Source organism: Lagopus leucura, unplaced genomic scaffold, assembly GCF_019238085.1.
Source record: "Lagopus leucura isolate 7727_CA_CO unplaced genomic scaffold, USGS_WTPT01 Super-Scaffold_100159, whole genome shotgun sequence".
In the NCBI taxonomy this organism is placed as follows: Eukaryota; Metazoa; Chordata; class Aves; order Galliformes; family Phasianidae; genus Lagopus; species Lagopus leucura.
In genome coordinates, this window is record NW_024962335.1 from 36,277,324 (window position 1) to 36,302,716 (window position 25,393).

The 25,393-nt window shown below is 38.7% G+C and overlaps 1 protein-coding gene across 1 annotated transcript in view; it reads right to left on the minus strand.

Annotated features, from left to right (window-relative positions):
* VWF (von Willebrand factor) overlaps positions 1-25,393 on the minus strand; it is a 148,968-nt gene that overhangs the window by 37,152 nt on the left and 86,423 nt on the right. The window contains exons 31-37 of the mRNA XM_042889450.1: positions 18,449-18,592; positions 17,352-17,516; positions 14,114-14,157; positions 9,007-9,184; positions 4,353-4,573; positions 3,192-3,384; positions 2,218-2,562 (exon numbers count right to left, since the gene is read on the minus strand). Coding sequence (XP_042745384.1) covers positions 2,218-2,562; positions 3,192-3,384; positions 4,353-4,573; positions 9,007-9,184; positions 14,114-14,157; positions 17,352-17,516; positions 18,449-18,592 — 1,290 coding nt within the window. The remainder of the gene's footprint in view (positions 1-2,217; positions 2,563-3,191; positions 3,385-4,352; positions 4,574-9,006; positions 9,185-14,113; positions 14,158-17,351; positions 17,517-18,448; positions 18,593-25,393) is intronic.

The window sequence follows — 25,393 nt, forward strand, 5'->3', positions numbered from 1 at the left end:
AAAAAAAAAAAAAAAAAAAAAAAAAAAAAAAAAAAAAAAAAGACTGGAGGATGTGAGGATATTATGATCATGCTTCTATACTGTATTCTGAGCTGATTCCATTAAAACATGATTTCTTTCTTCAAACAGGGAAAGAACAGTTAAAAGAAAAAAAAAAAAAACAACTGTTAAAAGTCACCAGTTTTCTATAAACCTATGAAATCACATTTCAAAGAGACATAACTATTTTGTCTTTGAATTACAGTAGCCATTCCTAGTAGATATTTCTTCACAGAGGTCAAATAATCTGTGAGGCTCTACAGAAATTTCAAGCTCATCAGAATACAATAAACCAATTACAAGTCCATAGTGAAAAATCTAGAGTCTACAAAAATGACAGGGATTTTCTGGAAGGTGAAAGAGAAATAAACCAAGCTTCTCCAGAACCATGCCATTTTTATTAAACATGCAGTGTTTGAGAGTTTAGGTTGCACTGTTTAATCATCAATGTACCCTGTACAACATCCTTGTAATTAGCAATTTTATTTTTGGCAGCTGCACACATGCACCTGCTTGAAGTAAAAAGATGATACTATTCTTAGGCCACTAACAACTTCTTTACATAAGTAGGATTAAAATTGGCAACTCTTTGGCTATCCTGGTATATGCTGTACAAGAAAGATGCAAATTTGAAGATTACAGAGTTACTAAAGTACTTGGACATCACAATTTGTAAAATCTTACATAGGACTAAATTTGGAAAATTACAGGCAATATTCTACTGCTCTTTTCTAGGTCAATACTTCAAACAGAGTTTAGTTTCTTAAAAGAACCAGTATCAAACAGCAACATGTTGATCAATAACCTATTCTAGAAAGATAATAGAGAAATTAACTGAAAGTACGGGCCAATTTCACATTCTTGACAATATATTCCATAATTTCCTCAATCTGACCTCAAACCAAACTAAAATATGTACTGAGATTTTGTGGTATCAGGCGTTCAAGGTGCTAGCTTTGTAATTCCGAAGTAAAAAACATCTGTGAACAAAAAGGAAGGGAAACAAGGCCAAAAAAAAAAAAAAAAAAAAAAAAAGACTACATGTACCTACAAAAATCAGATGCAAAAAACAACTGGGATATGAAGACACTGTATGCCGGACTTGCTGGGAGGGAAAATGTCTCTCTCTCTAGACAAATATGCATTCCAGGTCCCTTAAATTCCAGAAATGCTGCAAGTGAATATCTAAATGCCTGTAATAATTGCTGCAGATAAAAGCATAATTCTATGAGCATAGAATATGCTACCTCAAGAGTCATTTAATGTACAGGGTTTTTGGCAGATCTTTCATAACAGGGCTTTCAGGAAAGAAAAGAAAAAAAAGGCAATAAAAAAATCAGAAAACAGGGCAGAATTTCTTAGGTCTATAAGAATTTTGAGAAGTTAGTATACAAAACAACAACTGGATGAGTTTAACACTAGCACCTCCATTAGGCTCTGGGCATTTTCAAGGCCAGCATCCTGCTATACTGTTTTCTCGTAACACTTAAACTCTTCACCTTCAATAAGGAAGTAAAAAAAAAAACAGAGAGAGGGAGAACGAGATTTGCAAAATAACTTAAAAATAGCTTGGGCAGTGTAGATAGCATAATTTGGAAATAAAACACCACAGTTCATAGCAATTTCCCCATTTTTTTTTAAGTACAGTGGAAGCTTAAAAATCAACCAAAGCCTGAAAGCCTTTGCTCATACAAATATATGCATAAACAAAATTCAGAAAAGTCTAATTTTGTGCAATTGGCACACACAAAAAAAAAAGGTTACAGGCCGGGAAGGAATTCCACCAGCACAGATTATTAGCCTTCCTGCCTGTCTTGCTCAGATCCCGTAATGTCTGTACCAAATCAATTATGTCTGCAAGTAACTGGCAGAATGAGGGCAATTCAAACACGACCCCATGACAGTTCAGTGGCCGCGAAGTCAGATACTATCACGTGGCTGCATTTTTTTCATAGGTTATTCGTCCAGCCTTGCATAAATGCCCTGCATTCATTAGTTAGCATGTTACTAAGAGACACTTTTTCCGTAATATGCAACTTAGTAGATGATGAGCCAGCTACGGATCTTTACACTTACACATGAAAACTTGATCTGCCTCATTACATGATATTCAAAAAGTAATACTGCACTGAATCAGGCAGTTTCTGTACCAGTTTTAGTATATGGAAAACCTCTTACGACAGAACTCAGGTGTTCTCCAGTCTATGCAGATCCCATTTTCTCTGCAGATGTGAGCATAAGAAGTTATCATTTCACAGGCTTCTTCCTCATAGCAGCTGCTCTCTTCACAGGCCTCATAGAACATGTCTGGGGGTATTATCCTGTGGCATGCTGAAAACTGGTCAGAGAGCAGAAGGTGGCAATGACTGGTGGCATGCTCAGAGCACTCGTCATCTTCTCTCTGGATTTCACAGTCCTTCCCCTGCTCTTTCACTGTCCATTCTTGAATAAATGCATCACTGTCAGCAGTAACCGTGCCATCACGTAGCATGAAGTCATTGGCATGGTTCTGGTCACACACTCCTAGGAGGGTGAGTAAAAGGAAAAGAAACAGTCTGAGTATAGTCAGCAGTAAAACAAACCTAGAGAAAACAGGCTGAGGACTGAGCTTGTTGGGGCTGCTCAGTAAACTCCAAGGGGAAGATGAATCAATGATATTAGTTACAGCAGTTGAGTAATTGTAATGATCCTGATTTTTTGTTTCTGTAATACAGCAGGCACAGATTATGCCATAGATATCTAACCTGTTGTAGAAGATACCCCAGAATTAACTCTCCCAGGCAGAAATATTCCCCACAAGCTCTTCACCTGCCCTTCAAACACAGGATGGGACTCACATCACAGTGTGCTCTTGCACATACACAAAAAGCTATATTTAAAACCTCATTAAAAAAAAAATGTGGAACAGATGATGTAAAATAAAAGTAAAATATGACAGATGTCTAGTCTTGATCTTTTTAAGGTCTTATTGGGAGTCAATGAGCTATTACACTAATAGTCATAGTAGAAAAAACAATACAGATTAATAGTGTGCCAACAGTGGACTGCCTAGATGAGAGAGTTTGCAAGGCTCAGGACTGCACAAATTTCAGCATTAATGATAGTTCAAATATGAGTAGCAAGCTGTTAAAGTCACTAACTTTCTAACTTACCACAAAGCCCTTGAGCTTCTGGAGAAAAGCTCTTCGGATTAAGTTTAAGAATAAATTCATTATTTCTTGGAGTAAATGTGAGATTATGGCGAAGATGGGAGAACTTGATTTCGTGCATTATTGCTCCATAGACAGTGACTTCAAACAAACTGCTAGAGTAGGGAATATGAATGCTTTCACCATTAACAGTCACCTGTTTTTAAAAAAGCAAAATGATCATATCAATTGTGACAAGCAGTTAAGATCAATCCAACCTAATCATAGTTGAATCACATTTCAACTGAATCTGGTCGTAAGAGTTAATTTTGCATGCTGAAACTTTCCACTGAATCTAAGATTCAGATGCACAGAAATATTTGTCTTACATTTTGTGCATTACATGAACAACTTCTTCAGCATTTTTCCATATGAGTGCATTCCTACAGCACAACAGATACACAGACCAGTGCCCTCATGCCATGAAGCTAAAATGCTGCATTCAGACCCTAAGCACTGTTGTGACACTGGTGAAAATCAAGGCTATCCAGTACCATACCAGACTGATTCAAAGTTTTTTTTGTCAATCCTATTTTACTGCATGAGTTAGATGAGATCACCTTTTCAAGTTAGTTGACCAGTACGTCTGAGGAACTCAGAGACTGCAAATGTTTCATACATAATTTGAATACTGAATACAGTATTTGAATTACCTATAGAAGAAATGCAATACGTAACTCATAGCTGGTCTTTCTTCTGAGACTGGTATCCATCAGCAAGCAAGGTCAGATCTGACTCCTTAGCTCTTCAGGTAGCCACAAACTTGCGTAGGTTTTAAAAAATAGGACTGCTCTCCCACTCACTAATTGATAACATTGCATAGAGGACCTCTACCAACAAAGGAAAATCAGAATATAGTATGTCCTAATTCCTGCCTTTCCTGCAGAAGTATCTGGAGAACAGTCACTCCAGCACAGTGGGGAAAACAACAGGAGAAACAATGACTGGTTTATTATGTGAATGTAGAATACATTAGGAAGTTTAAATGAGGCATTTGCTTAGACAACTAAGAACAGGTTGCAAGGGGAGCAGAAACTGGATAGAGGAAACAAATCTGTCCTCCTAACCTAAAACTCCACAGCATGAGCAGAGAATGCACAGATGACTTAATTATCTTTTGCTTACTGTCATATTACTGAATAGCTGAATGGATACACCACGATGTTTCACTTCAATAGCATCCATACAGTTCATCTTTGGTATAGCTCTGCACGGTCCTTCATGGAGAAGAACTTCAACATCGTGTTGTATATCCTGAAACAAGGTGTAGGAGCAATTGCTGGTGAGCTTAAAATTAAGCCCATCAAAAGTGACAATATGTCGAGATGAACTTCCCATACAGACACCTGTAAATCAATAAATAACGACATGTAAACACGCACTTTCTTTCAAATTAGACTATTTCTTCACAATCATTATATGCATGTAAATTTAATAAATCACTTAATCATAATAGCTATTAATCTATAATAAATTATTTATAAAGTATCACCCACACAAATTAGTACTACAGAAATAGAATGAAGCTCCCTCACACTGAATGAGATCTGCTAATAAATTTAATTTGAAAAATAAAAGCAAGGAAAATGCATCTCCTATTTTCAGAAAGGCTGCAATCATATTTGACTAATTTAATTGTGTCATTGTTATGGCATTGCATTTTATTCAGTAAATTGGTTGTTTCAAACATAGTACTATTTCATTTTAAAAAACATGTCAAAAGGATTCAAAAGGATGTATATATATATGTGTGTTTTTTTTTCAGATGGAAAACAGAGGAAAAGAGAGGAGAAATATTGCACACAGGATCACCTAATGGCCAACTGATGGGTTAGTGCTGTAGATATTAGGTTAGAAACACCATCTTTCTTCACAGAGTGAAGAATAAAGATTATAATACCACGAGTACCTAAACAAGACCCAAACAAAAGAATGATTAAAACTCAGTTCTGTTGCTTAAAGACTACAAGGGCATGAAAAGTAGTCACTACTAAGTATGTAGGAAAATGTTACCACTGTTAACAGTGGTATTAAACTCATAAACTCAAAAGTTGAGTTTGTCAGCTGAGAGCAATCTGTTTTGTGTTCCTTGACCTTCAAACTTGATTTCTGTTGTTGTTTAATCCCAACAGAAGGCCAAGAACCACTCAGCTGCTGACTCACTCTCCTCAGGAAGGATAGGGAGACAACTGGAAAGGTAAAAATGAGACAACTCATGGGCTGATATATAAAGACAGTTTACTACATAAAGAAAAAAGCCATATGTACAAGCAAAGCAAGACAAGGAATTCATTCACTACTTTCCACCAGCATGTAAGTGTTCAGCCCCTTCCAGGGCTCATCACATGTTGTACTTTCTTTGGAAGACAGATATCATCACTCTGAAAGTGATTCTATAGCACCTTGGTCATTGCCAGTACATCCTCATTAATCATGACTCTTCACTTAATACACAGATATCTTTCCCATAATCTATGGGCTAAGTCTATAAAATGTCCACTGAGTTCTTTAAGTCCATAATTTAGCTTCTATCTATAATGAAGGTCATCTGGGGTAGGAAAGGTGATGTTCTTTGGCATTACAGGAAATCAAAGCCAGCGAAGGTCAGGTCACTGCTGCACTTATACTGCTTGTTGTGAGGCTCATTCTCTGTTGGTTCAAGTGGTTCCTGCTATAGGACTTCCTATAATGTGCAACTCAGATCATGACTTACAAACATTTAACATTATATCCATCACAATGACTACCCCCAGCTCCTTTGGACCAGGCTACAGATCATAACATCACAATTCCTATCCTTGCCCCTGGCCTGGCCAGTGGCAAAGACTTTATTTATTAATGAGCCATAGTCTGTTCAGTGATGCGCCCTGCTGCAGCAAGAATTTACCTATTGACACTTCGAGGTGTACCTGCTCTGGCATGGCCTTTTCCATTGGTCACAGTCCCCTCAGTGGTCCCTCCAGATGTCCCTTCAGACACCTTCTATGTCTTGGTTTTATCCACAAATACCAATGTTTTGAGGTATTCTGGCACAGCCTTATCAATGGACACGGACACTGCAAGATGTACCTGCTGTAACACAGACTATTCCCTGGCCACAGATGCTTCAAGATGTGCTTGCTCTGGAATGAATCTATCTGTGGCCACAGATGCTTTAGGGTGTACATGCTCGATGTGGACTCATCCATAGGTCAACGTCCTCTGACTCAAGTTCAGTCTGGAGTTCCAGCCCGGCCAGAAGAGCAGCACAGAGATGGCGACAATGCCTTATCCATCTGCCAGCCCAGGTTGATGCTGGCAGCTGTTGTAAAAATGTTCACAGGCACAGCAAAGCAAGATGGTAAAGAGCAAAGCAAAGGGTAGAACCAAAAGCAGCCACTAATAAACCCAGGACTCTAATATACAAGAAGGCAAGAAAGCCCCATGATAACCACAGGAGCCTAAAAATTATGATCTGAATATCTATAACATTTATAAATTTGGTCTAGCAACTCCATACTACAATTAGATAAATCTGTTATCATCTTGAAATCTTAGTGCCCCATGCTAGGTGCGCATCATTCATAATATTTTTTTGGGAACGCAAACATCATCATTCCAGAGGCCCTCCCCCTACATGAAACACATGCAGTATCCCATGTTTCCACCCAAAATACCATACTCAGTCTCAAGAAACAAGTCCTATGGCAACACGGCACTCCAGAAAGAATTGAGACAGATAATGGGACTCATTATAAAAATTCTCTCATAAATACTTGGGCCAAAGACCATGGCATTGAGTGGATTTATCATATCCCCTATCGTGCACCAGCTTCTGGTAAAATTGAATAACACAATGGGTTGTTTAAAATTATGTTGCAAGCAATGCATAGTGAAACACTAAAGCAGTAGGAGAAGCATTTGGGAGAAGACACCTAGTTGGTCAAAACTCAAGGACCTATCAGTCACAATGTTCCTACCCAGTCCAGCTTCCTACAAACTGTAGAGGGAGATAATGTAAAGAGCATGTTGGGAAAAGTGGTTTGGGTCTTTCCAGCTTCTGGAAAGGTCAAACCTCTCCAAGGAACTGTGTTTGCTCAGGGACCTGTGTCGACTTGGTGGGTGATACAGAAAAATGGGAATGTTGAATGTGTACCACAAGGGAATTTGATGTCAGGGAAGTACAGTCAGTAATTCCATGTATGTATATGTATGTGTGTGTGTGTTTTTAATGCATGTTAACTACTGTTTTTTTTTATGCGTATATCAAGTATAATTTAGTGATGTTGAGTAAGGGGTGGAATGTCATAGTTTTGTGATGTTTGTTATTGTTGTTGTACATCATAACATCATATAGCACACTGGGAGTTAAAGAGTTAATGCTCCAGTTCCATGGACTGCTGACATTTCCAAGTACCTGGTTCTCAGAAGACAAGAAGAATTACGTATTACAGAATACTTTCCCTGTTCTGTTTCCATTCTCCGTTTAGAGGGAAAGACAAAAATGTTTGCAAGTCATGAGATATTCCTCTGCCGTCTGCAGTTTGTGCTCCCTATCCATCTCAGTTTCAGTATTAGAGCAAGGCCTTCAGTTTTTTGGACACTCTGGTAGAAGGTTGGAACTAGAAGGGCCTTAGGGTCCCTTCCAAACCAAATCATTGCATAATTATATGAGACTACGTTAACAGCAATTTTTACACAATTAAAGTAGAAGAAACAACTTCTGTTGCTTCACTGTCAAAAAACTGATTGAAATGGCACTGTCTAAATAACTACTACCTCACTCAGTTCCAGTCGACAAAACACACACTGATATGCTCCTGCAGAACAGAGTGCCTAGCCAAACTCCACCAGTAACAACAAAGAAATTCTGACCTCCCAGTAATCTCCCTGCTATCTCATTTGTAAATCTTACAAATTGTTGTGAGTTTTTGATCTATTGCAGATGTTGGCACTAATTATAGTATCAACCTAGTTTCACTAAGTAGTATCACAAGGTGTATCATCTTGGGAAATTAAATTGTGGTCCATTAAATTAATAAAGAGCTACACAAACATTAGCTTCTGTTAAGCAGCAGCAATCTGAAGTGAACTGCAGACCACTTCGTAACAACTGACTAATGACACAAATGTCAATTTTAATTTCAAATCATCAGAAATTCTTTAGGAATAAATGACTTCAATGCCAAGAGTAATGTCCTCATATTGGTATTAACACACTTGGGATCAAGATCAGGACAGATACAGTTTCCATAGGTAGATATCATTAAGACTGTCTTTAAAACTCTCTAAAATATTTAAGATGTTTCAGCTAGAATATTTCCTTCTCAATTATTTATATCAAAACAACTATGTTGTTTCTGAATAAGACAATGAACTAGGAATTGTTCTTAAAACACCCAGTTCTACAGAGGATATTTTAAGTTGAAATCATGCATTATAAAGAGGAGGTGCATATATTCCAATACATTCTGAGGGTTCTGATTTACTTTGAAAAGTAATCCTACAACTTGAAATACAAACCCAGTTTTAAGAATTATGTTGAATTATGCACTTCTCTTAGCACCTCAAGGTCAGTGAAATTCAACAAACAGGAGAAATTTAGGCTTTAAACAGCCTAAAATGCTATAGGAAACACCTCTAGGTTCCATTCTGATATTTTTATAAATTTTAGCTGTAATAGCGTATACAACTGGACTGTAGAAATGCAACCGTATCCTCAGTGAATTCAGCATTACCTTTCTGATAAATATTTCAAGTGATGACAAGGGGAGACATGTATGCAAAAATAGATACTTACATGGACACATCCATCGGCAGCCACAAGTCTCTTCAACCTTAACAGCCGGAAGATTGCTGTGACACACAGGTTTTGGCATCCTCTCACAATTAATTTGGTGAGTCTCCAAAACTGTGTAATCACCTGGGAAGCACGTCACAGTGTGGCACTGATCTAGTAATGTCCATTTGTCACCGGGCTAGATAAAGAGACGTTAATATTTAACTATTGAAAAGAACATCACTGGGAGCTTGAGGAATGTTGAAGGGAGAAAAATGCAAAATTTGCCTTCTACCACACTGCAATTTATAATCTCCATCTAGCTCACAAAATAACAGCTATAGAAATGCTACTCAAATAAGCTTTGAATCACTAAATAATAGAATGAATGTATTAAGGACTTTATGAGCAAGAGAAAGTTAAATGTAGCACCACTGCAGGAAATAGACTTTTGAAATTCCAAGCAAAATATAATAGTCTAGAATAGGAGGCATTTTGCCATAACAGAATGAATTATCTGGTACTACATCTATTTTTTGTTTAACCATCCTATAACCATCCTGTATCTTTGAGCTACTACATACCATCAGGTCTAAAAGAGAACTGTCAGATTTGCATCCACAACAACACACATTAAATATGACTTGAATGACTGTGTAGGCTTCTTATGTTTCAGGATTTGGGAAGGGAAGTTGGCCTGAAAGTGACTTGATACTTTTCAGGCTTGTGAACCTAGAGGGTGCTGTGAGACAGAAATGTAAGGAACTTTAAGTATGGAAAAAAAAATATTTATAGCAAATTGAATGTTTTTTGTTTTTTTTTAAATTATGATGCCTTTGCCTACAACTCAGTGAAAGTAGGGCACCTGGAAGGTTACACATACAGCTGTGCAAGACTGGCAAAGGATTCTTTGGCTTCCATATGTATTTAATTTCTTTTTTCTTATTTCAATCCTTCATAGTACATCAACTGAAAAACATCTAAGATCTGGACTCTTTGTCCAGCAAAGCACACCACATTAAAATGAAAATATCAATTGAGGGATCCAAACAAAATCAAGAATTTTAGTGCAGACAAAAACTCAGGGGTTTCAAAGAGAAAAAGATCCTAAATCACAATTAATATGAAATCATAGAAGTAAAAGTAGAATAGAAGGAAAGCAAAACCTCAACAGGTAAGTAGAAATCTACTGAAAAGAGATGGGCCAGAGGAAGACTCAGACTTCCTCTTTGAGGGAGCTCTGAACATGTGGACATAGATGTACACACTCTTTCTACTACTGTGGATCCACAGAAAACAGTCATGTGCCTGGACTGGATTTATCATTTGCCAGCTTTTAATTAAGTCAAGGTTTTTGCTGGTTGGTTGTTTTTCTTTAAACTTAATACTGAGCAATACTAGAAAAGTTTTGTTATGGCAACCACTAGTTTAGGAATGTGATTACTATTGCTAGAAATCATAGAATCAGAATAATTACAGTTGGAAAGACTACTAGAACCATCTAGTCTTAACTGCTAATCCATCAGAAGATAGTTAAACAAATTCTTCATAATGAGATATTACTAAGACAAATATTAACACTTCAGTTGCCACTTGCAATCTTGTTTAAAAGCATCAGAGGAAGAGTACCGAAAAGAATAAACTACATTTTAAAAAATCACAATCATTCTCATATTCTGGCATTCAGCAAGTTCAAATCATATTTAAACAGTGGCTCTCTACACAGCTTGCATTTAGAGTTATTTGAACTCACCACAGGGCATGAATACCAAAAACTCAAATAGATTCAAAGTAATACCTCCGATTTTATCATGTATCATGGTATCAGAGGCAGATGTCAGTGGTATGGCAGTACAGGTTGAATTTTCATGACAATATTTCATTAAATTTTGTTGCCATGTGACAAATGGCAGCAGGACAAACTGACAAATAGAATCTGGCACATGAAGAATATGATGCAAAGACACGAAATTCTGTTCACTGCTGGTGAAAATGCATAGCTAATGGTGGTGACTATGTTGAGAAATAGCATTCTGTGGCTAAGAATTTGCTCTATCATATAGTATAATCATAGCTCTTTGTATGTGTTGTAGTTTCTATGGAAATAAATAGGAGGCATTGCTTTTGGAGCAACTGACGTATTTCCTGAGTCTAAGTAGTTCAAAAGAATTTCCTTATTAGCCACGTCCTTCCTTACAGTCATTTAAGAGAAAAAAATCCAGATACTTCTTAATGTATTGAAATTTCAAAATAAATCAGAGTAGAACACATAACTGACACTTACTAAAACATACAAGGTTGTACAAACTTATGCTTACGTTTTAGAATGCCTGAAGCATCATGTAGACTCAACAACTTCGGTATCTCACCTGAGATCTGAATCATTTGTAGTATTTACATCACTCCCTACAGAGGATCACTTTCAAGAGAGCAGGCAATTTTGCTAAAATTTCTGATAATTTTCTCAGGATTAATAGAAGATTTTATGCAAACAAATGCTAAGAACTCTGATTTCAATTCAGAAATGTCTTAAGGAGACATGAATTTTCCTAGAGAGAAAATTATCACATAATAATTATCTGAATGAAATTTCCATAGGGAGGAGAATCACAGAATCACAGAATCACCCGGGTTGGAAGGGACCCCAAGGATCATGTAGTTCTAACCCCCCTGCCTAGCAGGGCCACCAAACATAGACATTCAGATCAGGTTGCCCAGGACCCCGTCCAACCTGGCCTTAAACACGTCCAAGGACGGGGCATCCACAACCTCCCTGGGCAGCCCGTTCCAGGGCCTAACCACTCTCCTAGTAAAGAACTTCCCCCTAACATCCAACCTAAATCTTCCCTCCTTCAACTTAAAACCATTTCCCCTAGTCCTGCTGTTGTCAGCCCTTTTGAAGAGTTTACTCCCCTCCTGGGTGTAGGTTCCCTTCAGGTATTGATAGGCTGCAATGAGGTCACCCCGCAGCCTTCTCTTCTCCAGGCTGAACAAGCCCAACTCCCTCAGCCTGTCCTCATAGGGGAGGTGCTCCAGCCCCCTGATCATCTTAGTTGCCCTCCTCTGGACCCTTTCCAAAATCTCAATGTCTTTCTTGTACTGAGGGCTCCACACCTGGACACAGTATTCCAGATGGGGCCTCACAAGAGCCGAGTAGAGAGGGACAATCACCTCCCTGTCCCTGCTGGCCACCCCTCTCCTGATGGAGCCCAGGATCCCATTTGCCTTTCGAGCTGCCAGAGCGCACTGCTGGCTCATATTCAGTCTCTCGTCCATCAGGACCCCCAGGTCCTTCTCTGCCGAGCTGCTCTCAAGGACCGCTCCTCCCAGCCTGTACAGGTGCCTGGGGTTCTTCCGGCCCAAATGCAAAACCCTGCACTTTGCCGTGTTGAACCTCATCAGGTTCACCCGAGCCCAGCCCTCCAGCCTGTCGAGGTCCCTCTGAATGGCATCCCTTCCTTCCACCGTATCAACCGCACCACTCAGCTTGGTGTCGTCAGCAAACTTGCTGAGGGTGCACTCAATTCCCTCATCGATGTCATTAATAAAGATGTTAAAGAGCACCGGTCCCAAGACAGACCCTTGGGGGACACCACTTGTTACCGGCCTCCACCTGGACATAGAGCCATTGACCACCACCCTCTGTCTGCGGCCTTTCAACCAATTGCTTATCCATCGGGTCGTCCACCCATCAAATCCACTTCCCTCCAATTTGGAGATGAGGATGTGGTGGGGGACCATGTCAAAGGCCTTGCTCAGGTCCAGGTAAATGACATCGGTCGCCTTCCCTTCATCCACCAATGCCGTCACTCCATCATAGAAGGCCACAAGATTAGTTAGGCATGACCTTCCTTTGGTGAAGCCGTGCTGGCTGTCTCGGATCACATGCTCATTCTTTATGTGACCAAGCATGTTGTCCAGGAGGATCTGTTCCATGATCTTCCCAGGCACGGAGGTGAGACTCACCGGCCTGTAGTTCCCCGGGTCCTCCCTGCTCCCCTTCTTGTATATGGGAGTGACATGACCCTTCCTCCTGTCGTTCGGGACCTCACCTGACAGCCACGACTTCTCAAATATGATGGAGAGCGGCTCGGCAACCACCTCAGCCAGCTCCTTCAGGACCCTGGGATGCACGCCATCTGGCCCCATAGACTTGTATTCATTCAGTCTAAGGAGGCACTCTCGGACTTGCTCTGCCCTTACAGTGGGGAGGGATTTACCTCCTTGGTCCCCACATAGAGGTTTGGGGATGCATGGTTCAGGAACGTGAAAAAGACTAGAATCCTGGCCACCAGTGAAGACCGAGGTGAAGAACTCATTCAGCACCTCAGCTTTCTCTTCATCTGTTGAAGCCAGTTCTCCTTTTAAATTTACCAAAGTAGGTACGCCCATTTTGGCCTGTCTCTTCTGGGCAATGTACCTGTAGAAGGTTTTCTTATTGTTTTTCACGTCCCTTGCCAAGTTCAGTTCTGCCTGCGCCTTGGCTTCCCTGATCCCACGTCTGCAAGTCCGGACGGCGTTCCTGTACTCTTCCCAGGTGACACAGCCTTGTTTCCAGAGCTTGTACACCCCTTTCTTCGCCCTCAGTTCTCTCAGCAGGTCCTTGCTGAGCCAAGCCGGTTTCCTACCTCGCCTGCCCACTTTCTTATTCAGAGGAATGGAGACCTCTTGTGCTTCCAGGAGGGCATCTTTGAAGAGCCGCCAGCTCTCCTCAACATCCTTGTCTTTGAGGTACTTGCACTTTCTAGAAGTTTGGACAGTAATGTTACCTTCCTCTTTACACATAATTTTTGGGCATATATAGCTTTCCTAGAAGTTTTTACCAGGTGATGGAAGTACATTTTTTCATTTTCAGGGAAGGCAGACATAATATTTTGGCTCTACACTGCCTTCAGTCACATTCAACATACTACAAGATCAGGTGTCCTTGGATTAATTCTCCTTGGTGTGCATAAAAGCCTCCTGTCAGTTCAAAAGCCACTGTTTTCTTCCTCAAAAATTATTCTCAGAAAGAAAACCTTAATATTAGCCAATACATCTTGTTTCAGAACATCTATTCAGGTATTCATCATCCTGCATGAACTTTGTAACTTGAAAACCACATGGATGCCACAAGCAGTAAACTTACTTTCTTTTTGTTTCCATCCTCATCTATACATTCTCTGACAGGATCTGAAAGAGAAACAAATATTTTTTATCAATCTTTCTCCCTTACCAAAGCTTAATAAAGGCAATGTCTGCCAAAATACAGACTATTTAATTAAAAGTGTGAATTAGACTACGTTCTGATCACAAAGTAGCAGAATTGCTTGTGACAGGTTCTATGTGATACCAGGCAAAGCATTCAACAGTCATATACAGAAAAAAGAGTAGAGTTCACTCACAGGTGAAAGGGCTCTTTGGCTGTGCACCACTACTTTTCAACAAGCAGTCATACGTGCAAACAATTTGTCTGTGCTCTCTAGGCCAGCCACACTCCTTCACCAGGTGCTCAATTACCAGTTCAAGTTGTGGCCTAACAGTTCCCCTGCAGACTGTAGGAAGTGTTTCTGTTCTCAGCTGTGAAATCTCTGTCTGAATTTCCTACCTGAAGATCACAGGCATTTGCCCAAAATGTACAAAAGAAAGTCAAAGAATGTATACTTCTTGTCAAAGCAGTATACTTTCCTACTGCTAGCTTTACCTTACTTCTACAATGGCACTGGTCCTGAAAATACCTTGTGAACAACAGGTATTGAACCACTTAGGCTGTAATTTTTCCTTGTATTGACATGGATTTCTGCCTAGATGGTACTTAAAAGATCATAGCTTAAGCTCTAAGAAAGGCTCCAGTCTTATTTCTTTGCTGAATCAGAAGTATCTCTGCTAATTAATAAATAATAAGAATTTCCACACAGACATATTTATTCAATGCAGAAGGAAAAATACAGAGGGTAACCTGAAACAAAGTGTCAGCAACTAGTATGAAAGTGCAACTAGTATAAATATGAGAACAGCTGTACTAAAAATACTTTAAGTCTCATTACATTCAGATAATACTGTTATGTGTAATTTTTTTTCTATAAATGTTTAGATGTTCACAAACTCGCTTCGAAATTATAGTTTCCATGCTAATGTGCTTTCATGACATACCTGAAGTTAAGAGGAATGATACGTAAGTGCTGTGGGATGAGCATGCATCCAGGAAATTAAAACACTGACTAGAAAATTCTATATGCGTTACTGAATTATGCTAGATATATACCTCATATGCTCTTTTCCAGGAAAGTAATACATTTTGAAAGCTTTTGGGAAGTCTTTTAAATATTTTAATAGTATTATTCTTGGTATGCTTCCATTAAAAGCAAAAAACAAAAAAAAAACAAAAACAAAAAAACAGACTCTCTGTACAAAAAATTCGACTACAGGCTCAATATTACTTTATGGACTATAAGAAAATTAAATAAGATTAAATAAAGGGGAAAAAAAAGAAGGAAAAAAAAGATAATCATTTCACACTCCATAAAGATGGTTTTACCAGCAACAGAAAGAGCCAGATTTCTCAGATTTATATTCAAATTTTTTTATCATACAATTTGTTTGTTAGAAAAGCTGGATGTGGTTTTATAATTAAATGAAGCTTCCACCTGTGGATTATAGCACATATTGCAATAACAAAATAGCTACTGGTTTCAAATTCCTGCTCATCATCCTATATCAATGTAATTTAGGGTAAGAACATCAGATATTTTATACTGTGAGGAGAGGAAGTGGTTCTTCAAAAGCTTATTTAAAAGAAAATAGAAAAAATGGCAGCTGTTTGATGCTCTGGGGAGGTTTTATAATGCCAGAAGTGATCCCAGTGGAGATTAATTGGATATCTCAAAGCTGAACTGTGCACAACCTGCAACTTCCTCATGGAAGTATTCGGCTCTGTTATTTTAATGGAGACATAAGCAATACTAAAGCTGGTAAAAAAACTCTGCAATGACTAACACAATGAGACACTGGCTTGCAGAGAGGTTACATAGATGCTATTTTGATGGATGTAATAATAAAACAGCACAAATAAATACCTATATATACACAGACCAAGGAGGCAAAACAAGTAAAATAATGCCAAGAGTTGAAATGAAATTTTTAGGTAAATTTTGTTAGCAAGAGAACTATTTACAAATACATGAATTAACTTATAAAAATATTAATATTCTAATATTTTAAAATATTTTGCACTTCTTTCCCATACATTACAGTACTTGTTTGTTTGTTTGTTTTTCCCCAGAAACAGTTAAGTGTTTCTTACTCTTCCTTTTCTTACACTTTGGTTAAATTCTTTGTAGACAGACAGATACCACAGCTTAGATCTGTGCAGAAAAGAATGCTATTTGAAATCTTTACTCACAACTAGCTTTTAACATTTTGAATCATAGAATCAGACTTGTAGGGGCTGAAAGGGACCTCTAGAGATCATCTAGTCCAACCCTGCTGCCGAACCAGGCTCCTTAGACCAGGTTGCACAGGTAGGCATCCAGGTGGGTCATGAATATCTTCAGAGAAGGAGAATCCACACACCCCCGGGCAGCCTGTTCCAGTGATCTATCACCCTTACCGTGAAGAAGTTCTTACACACATTTGTGTGGAACTTCCTATGCTCCTATTTGTGGCCATTTCCCCTTGTTTTATGGCCACACACCACTGAAATAGTCTGACCATGTTCCTTCATCTCCCACAGTTTAGATATTTATCTAAATATTTATCTATCAGATCTCCTCTGAGTCTTCTTTTCTCAAGGCTGAACAGACCCAGGTTGCTCAGACATTCCTCATAACAGAGGTGCTCCAAGCCCTTTATTTTCTTTATTGCCCTCCACTGGACCTTTTCCAGGAGAATCCTCTTTTTTTTTTTTTTTTTTTTTGTACTGGGGAGCCCAGAACTGGACACAACAACACAACACTTTGAAGCATGTCCCATTCATTTATGACCAGTTGAGCTTTTCTGGTGTCCTTCAATTAGAGACCAGTCATCATTATTAAGGAGATGATACATGAAAGTTTAAGCTCTTGCAGTTTAAAAGCTTGCAAAGAACTCATTAATTGGAATAGAAGTTGGATACATGCTAAAAGGCCTCAAATTCAGTTTTCCACTTAAGTGATAGCGGTGACATACGTTAGCAATTTTTAAGAATGTCATTGAAGCATTATCAAAGGAGATCTAGTCTGAGTTCTCAGCTCAGGAAAAATCATTGGATTCTTGCCTGAAATTAAGTGAAAGTTACACTCATTTAAATAGGTAGAAACATTTCAGCACACTGTAGCTCTTTTGTTGCTTATTGTGTTTCAACTTCTGTTTTTGCTCAAATTACGAAGCCACAATTATACTGGACTTACCCATGCACACTTTATTGATAAATTCACTATTTAATGTGACCGTGGTGGATAAGTCTTCAAAATTCTGGAGTTTCATGATTCTATTAACAGCCGATGGCCCAGTCAAAGTCCTGAGTTGTTGTTCATCATACCCATTACCAACTCCAATCGGAAACAGGGACACCTCTGGAATAAGATAATAAAAGATTTTCAGTGGATAATGCAGATTTTTCTCTCTCTCTCTCTTTTTTTTTTTTTTTTTTCCTAAAAAATTTACTAGGAACATTTTCTTTCAACAGTTAATTTTCTACATATTACTTATACTACTCCCTTGACATAAACTAAATGCAATCTAAGGTAGAAATTGCAATGCTTTAATTAGTGTTAGCTAAAATGAAATCACAAACATAATAATATTCTGTAAAGTCAACAGAATGCAGGTACAGATTTACTGGCAACATCCTCACATTTTCCAGATAAGAAAACAACATATTGAAATTTTTCATCCTGTATTTAGATTGCAATCAGATTATTTCCAACTTATTTAGCTAAAATATAACAGTTGTTACTTAGGCCATGCCTTATTCAAGAACTCCCAAAGCAATCAACAAATGAAGCCACTGTTTCTCAGTTGAATACCTGAAGAAACTGAGATACAGAAGCTACAGCCAGAAAACTTGAAAAAACACTGATACCAAAACCAAGTTCCCATACTAGTCAGTACAGAAACTGACCAAATCCTTCATTTATTTATGAATCTTTCAAGATTCACTATATTGCAGCCATGTTGAATTTATAGCATTAAATCACATTTCAGTTGTGCCTGTCTGTTCATATGAACCAGAATATGAAATGCCATTAAACTGAGAAGTCTATATAAACTGTGCAGCTTAAACTGCAGATTAGTCCTGATCTCACCAGTAATTCAAAGGAGCCTTCACCCTGAAGATTTTCTTCAGGCCTGTTCTTACCTGAACTTTAGACACAGTAAGATTGTATCAGTAAATTTACACACAAGTGCCTGAATTTTTCACCCTTTGTTCTAGCGAATTACTTAAAAAAGAAACAACTCTTAAAAAACAACTGCTTAAAAATAAGGTCAGTGAAATGAGATTTACTGTTCATTCTTGCAGTGAGTGCAGCAGTCTCCATGGTGTCTTCTGATTTCCCTGACACAATGACTATTATCACCTTTGATGCGCTGGGTCTCCCTCCATAGGATTCTGACAACGCGTTCTGAACTACAAAGTCAATGGCTTTGCCTAAGAATAAAAGATAAATGAAGGAGATGATTGAAGGGAGCTGTAGTAATAGGACAGTAAGTTTTAAAATAAAGAGGGTAAATTGAAGAAATTCTTTACTCAGAGGGTGGTGAGGCACTGAAACAGATTACTCAGAGAAGCTGTTAATGTCCCACCCCTGAAAACATTCAAGAGCAGGCTAGATGATGTCCTGGGCAACCAGTGGGAGTTGTCCTTGACAATGGCAGGGCAGTTGGAACTAGATGATCTTGGAAGTGTGTCTTCCCCCACTCCTCCCCCCCCCCCAACTGAAACCATTATGAGTTTTCATAGAATCATAGAAAGGGATATAAAACTAAATCATATGTTTTATTAGTAGGTGATAGAGTACTGGAATATTAGAGGATTTCTTTTCAAAGAATATTTAGTGCCTTTTTTATTGTTGCCACATGAGAAAGCTACTAAGTCCCTAGCAGCATTACTAATACACCCCAACACAAAAGATTCTTCCTTATGTCCCCAGTTTCTGATGTACTGAAAATCTTACTGCCTTCCCATAGCCACAAGGATAAAGTCATGATTCTTGTTTCAGTAATGACCTTTTCCTGAAGTGTTATCATTGTGCTACACAAAAGGAAATAAGATGACTAATCTTGAGAAAGGACACTGAGGTGTTGGAGCAGGTCCAAAGAAGGGCTACAATGCTTGTGAAGGGCTTGGAGAATATGCCCTATGAGGAGAAACTGAAGGAACTGGAGCTGTTCAGTCTGGGGAAAAGAAGGCTGAGGGGAGACCTTATTGCTCACTTTCAATATCTGAAAGCAGGTTACAGAGAGAGCAGGGTTGGTCTCTTCTCACTAGTGACAGGAGACAGGATGAGGGAAATGGGCGTAAGTTGCACCAGGGTAAGTTTAGGTTGGTTATCAGGAAACACTTCTTTACAGAAAGAGTTGCTAAGCACTGGAATAGGGTCCCCAGGGAAGTGGTTGAGTACCATCCCTGGATGTGTTTAAAAACCATTTGGATGTGGTGCTCAGGGACATGATTTAGCGGAGGGTTGTTAGAGTTAGGGTACTATAGTTAGGTTGTGGTTGGACTCGATGATTTTTAAGGTCTTTTCCAACCTGGATGGTTCCATGTTTCTGTGACTCTATGAAAACGTATTTGTTTCCCAATTGCAGAATAACATGGACATCTAGCGGCTATATGATCTGTCTTCAATGAACACTACCATTTCATACTACGTTACTGGTACACTGAAGTTGCTCAGTTCCCAGAGAATTCAATCCCATGAAAAAAAAAAACAGACAAGCTAAAATGGGTACCCAGTGTTCTTCAATTGTGAATAAAGTGAATACTCAGAGAAAATTTTGTTCAAAATCTTAAAAGCTGCTTTGGATTTGGAAATTATCAGGTCAGGAAGCAGAAATGATACTATATGGCTGATGTGATGCTCAGGGAAAACACTGAATAGTGAAAAAAAAGTGCCTGAGATACTAACTCCTCTGAGTAATCATCTTCAAAGAACTACTGAGCAGAAATATGCTTGCATAAGAAATTTACTGACAAACTTTGAATAATAAAAACATTTGTAAATCAGATCATAGTTCACCAGCAATCCACTCTAACAACAAAATAAATTGCAAAATGTTTAGGTGTACAGAATAACTCTGCATTTTGCTTTTTTTTTTTTTTTTTTTTTTTTCCTTTTTTGTTACTCATCCCTCTTAACTGACAGAAGCAAAGATAATTTCACCAAGTTACTGCAAGGACAACCTCTATGAAGCCCATTCAGCACACAACATGAGAACAACAACTGCATAATCTACAAAGCTTTATCTTAAGAAATCAGACTTTCAGGAAGAACTTAACCCTCAGAAGAATCTAGCCTGGAATCTGGAAGGCACCCAAATGTCTCCATTGTTGCAGTACTGCTTTGAAGGTGGTACTACCTTCTCAAATTCTGCTGCTTTGCCCATCCTTTCATCTCCAATATCCTACAGTCCCTGATATGACAGCCTCTTTCCATCTTAATCCGGACACAACTTCTTCCTTGCTAGAACATTATCACTATTTATTCCCTAGAGACCTAGCCTCATCTTCAGTGTCATCTCTCCACATAGATGCCCAACAATTGAACAGAGGAGCTGGAAATGTTCAGGAACACCTGTAAGACTTCATCAGACTTAGTGCAGAATTACAATCCAAAATGAGCTCTTCTTCTTCTATAAGACACCATCTGTTCAGTTCATTTACCTCCACTAGCAATTTGTCGACAGAGGGTCACATAGTATTCCAGTATTACTTTTTACAGATGAAACTAAATCACTTAGAAGATTCTGTTCAGTAGAAACCTTGAATGTATAAATGTTGAATGTTTTTCTACTTATAACAAAATGCTTTAAAATATCTTAATTGATTGGGTGATGTTGATTCCATCTCACAAAATACTATTCACCTACTTGGCCTATGTGAGGCCTCATCTTGAGCACTGTGTCCAAGTCCAAGTTCTTTAGCACAAGAAAGATATAGAGATGTTGGAATGGGCCCAGGGAAGGACCACAAGATGGTCAGAGGGCTAGAGCACCTCTCATATGGAGAAAGGCTAAGGGAGCTGGGCTTTTTCAATCTGGAGAAGAGAAGACACCACGAAGATCTCATTTTGGCCTTCCAATACCTAAAGTGAGTTTATGAACAGGAAGGAGACTGACATTTTACACCAGCTGATAGTGATAAGAAAAGGACGAATGGTTTTAAACTAAAAGAGAGTAAATTTATGTCAGATATTAGGAGAAAACTCTTTACTCGGGGGGGTAGTGAGGTGTGGGATAAGATTGCCTAGAGAAGTTGTGGATACTCATTCCTGGAGGTACTGAAGGTCAAGCCATGGCAGGGGAGTTACAACTAGATGGTCTTTAAGGTCCCTCCCAGTCCAAGCCATTCTATGATTCTGTTATTTTATGATTCCTGACCAGAAGAAAAGCTGTCACATAATCATTGCTTTTGCACATAATCAAGTGCTTTTGCTTTATAGTAGTTCCTCTCTATGTTTGTAGATAATGAAAATCAATTCAGAATGGCATATTAGTTATAAATAATTATGGGAAGGAACAAAATACAGAAAATAATTATACAACTATATTCTAACCCCTGAGATTACTCCAGGATGATCCCCATGCCAGGAGATTTACTGGTTTCCCTTCTGTTCTATAAATAATTGTTAAAAAGTATTTCAGATTTTAACTTTTATATACTCGCAGTTTAACTTTTGCACAGTAAGAATTACAAATTAATTTTTCCATTCATTTGTGAAAAGTACTGGGAACTCTTGTGCTTTTCCTGTTCTTTAATACCACTTTGACTTCTGTGTTGTTCATGCAGTCACCAGTAAAACCAGCTACTTTTTATTTCTCCCATTATTTCTGATAGTTTGCAGAAACATTAATGCATATATATAAACTGAAAAATCCATTATTTTTATGATTTCTAATAAGGAAATCAATTTCTATTGTAATAGAGCCAGCAATTATTTCAAAATCACCTCCCCCAAAACAAACAAACAAATATCCAATTTAATGTATGGAAAAATTATTATAACTATAGTCAAATCTTTTTCTACCTTTTCTACCCTTATTTTGGAATCAGCTCGAGAGAAAAGAGCCAGGTGTATAAAGATGTGATCAAATGAACACTTGGAGGCATTCAGAAATTTGCTATACCAAGCAGGAAGACGTACGTCACTTCTCAACCATTAGTTTCTACATCCAGTAATAGCAAACTGCTCAGTATACTAATAAACAGTCTGGTCCACAGTTGACATTTGAACATTTTCTTACTACTAGACTGCAATATAGCAGTAATCTGACATTTTCATACTTACAGAGGAAATGTAAAATGTTTACATTGAAATAAATTTCACAAAGGACAAAGATATGTTAAGACTGGAAAGAGAGTGTGCAGCATTTTAGACATAACTGTAAAATGAATATATCTTACCTATACAGGCTTCAGCCCATACAAGCTTTCCAGGTCTGTAAAACAGTTCTAACAAACTGTTTATTTTTCAGTCATTTTGGCCCTAAGATTCCTTGCTATACATAGCAAAAGTCATACATGGAATGAAGATTAAGGTGAAAAGAATAGAAAATATCCTACAAAGATATTTGAGAAGAGGGGAAAAAAAAAAAAAAAAGACAGAGAAGGTATTATGTCACTGCCTAGGTTTTCTCCTCTTACCTACATTTATGAAAAACTGATTATCAACTTTGACAAATAGAATTAAGCCCTTTTAAAATCTTTTTCTTATTGTTTTGAAGAAGATCATTCAAAAATTAGTTGTTCTTGTTTGTTTTTTTGTGGAAATCATCTTCTGCCCAGTCAGAGATTTTTAAGGACAAAAAACCTGACATTCTTGGTAGAGAATGTGGGCAATAGTTGCTTTTTAGCTGTTCAGAACGAATCTCTCTCTCTGCTCTCAGAGACCTTCATTGGGAAAGCTCATCTGTTTCACCGGTACTCTCTGAAAATGTGACCTTGAAAACTCCAGGCAGATTGTCAATATTCTAGGGTATTTGTAAACTTTGAGCCTTGCTCTTATGCTTCTGTAAAAAAAAAAAAAAAAAAAAAAAAAAAAAAGCATTCTCTTCTGAAACTGCCTTTCAATGGACTGGGGACTGCATGTTACTGCTTCTTTTCTAATGCTCAAAACATACTGGGTATTACTTAAGTTTGCCACTTTGCTGTATGGAGCTATAGATATATACAATCAATTGAAAACACTGGTGGAAATATGTACCTGGTTACCTGGTATCTGCATACAATGTGGCATACAATTCCAGAAGGAGTTGCTAATTTTACAGGACTGGGGATTTTTAAGCAGGTTTCCAATCTCTCCTTTGAATCCTTTATGCAGTTTTTGAATGCTCACCTGATCACGTTGTTAATCTCCCTGAATGTATTGCTCATCATTTCATTCAGTATTAGTATTTATTGTATTTTGAGGAGGAAGTCCTCCCCAAAACCAGAGAATACTGAGTTGCAGGGAATGTGAAGAGGCCTGGGAGAGACTTTAGACAGATGGAAATCTTCAGTGTACTCCTGAACACCTGAAAGACCCTGAGAGCTTAAACAGATATTTGAGATAGGAATGTTGCGGCTCAGGCAGATCTGAGGAGGCACAAATGATACGGGGCCTGGCTAATGCTTATTGGGCCTTATTCAATACTATCTGGGAGAGGGAGAGAGTTTGTGAAATTGAAAGGGAGAGTCTCAGGGAAACAGTACAAAGTGAGCGAGAGAGTCTCCTGGTTGAGAGAAAAGACCTCCAGTCTGAGAGAGATTCCCTCCAAACTGAGAGAGATTCCCTGCAATCCAAACTCGACAGTCTTCAATCTCAACAAGATACCCTCCAGTATGAGCTAGATACTCTCATTATCAAACAAGACAGGCTCCAAGCTGAGCTGGAGGATGAGAGTATTGGAACTGACCAACCTGATCAACTACAGGAGGCACCACAATTGATGTCAGTTGCCCCTATAAGAGGACAGAAAATGAAACAAATCTCGACTCAGTTAGAAGAAAGAGGAGGAAAGAGGTCCAGAGGAGTGGCTCCGAGATCCCGGAGAAGCACCCCCGAGTCCAGGGGAGGGGCCCTCAGTAAGACCACGGTCACCAACACCTACAAGGTCAACAAGAAGTCCTGAAAGAGTAAGAGGTGAACAAGATATCGTTATCATTGTTGATCGATCTCTCAAAATGAATGAAATTTGAAGCCTGAGAAAAGACTTCTCACGTCACCCAAATGAGCCTATTGCTACTTGGTTACTTGGATGCTGGGACAATGGGGCCAACAGTGTGTGGCTAGATAGTAGAGAAGTTCGCCAACTGGGTGGCATTGCTAGAGACTCAGCCATTGACAAAGGTACATGCTAGAACCAGACTTTTATCCTCTGGAAGTGGATGTTGTTAGCTGTAAAAGAAAGATACCCCTTCAAAGATGATCTGATGCCTGAGAAAAAGAAATGGGCTGATATGGAAGAAGGCATCCATCACTTGAGAGAATATGCTGTGGTGGCAACGCTACATAGCTCCGATTTCATTCCTAATGAGCCAGACCAAGAGCATGATCCTGGGAGAGTCAGGTGTACACCAAACATGTGGCGTACATTCACAAAGACTGCACCAGAAAGGTACGCGAGTACATTTGCAGCAATGTATGGCAGAGGGGAAAGAAGACCCCTTATAAATGAATTGGTTAATAAACTTCAAGACTTTGAGTTACATTTAAGCCCTCTACAAGCTTGTGTTTCAGCCATTGCAAAAGCAGCTGAAAAGCTGGACAGAATGGAGAGCAAACAAGAAGATATAATTGACAAACTATCAACATTGCCTGATGTTGATTAATCCATGGTAGTAACAGATATATCCAACGAGGAACAGAATTCCCAAAACAGCCTACTGAAGGGGCTGATCAACTTGATTTCCTCCCAGTTGGTGTCATCCAATGTCTCAGCTATCAAAAGAAGACGTCCTCCTGCTCAAGTAAGTGAAAACAGTAAGACTACGTCACATTTTGCCTTGTGGCATTGCCTACGTGACCATGGAGAAGATATGAAGGAGTGGCATAAACAACCTACTTCTGCACTTCAAGCCCAGGTAAAAGAATTACAAGACAAATCACCCACCAAGGTGAATTTCTCCAAAAAGGTGATTGCTCCAGTTGCTGCAGACAACGGAGTAACAAATAGAGGGGCCCTGTCCCCAGCCGGGGGGGGGGGGGGAAGGGATAATAGAGTTTATTGGACTGTGTGGATTAGATGGCCT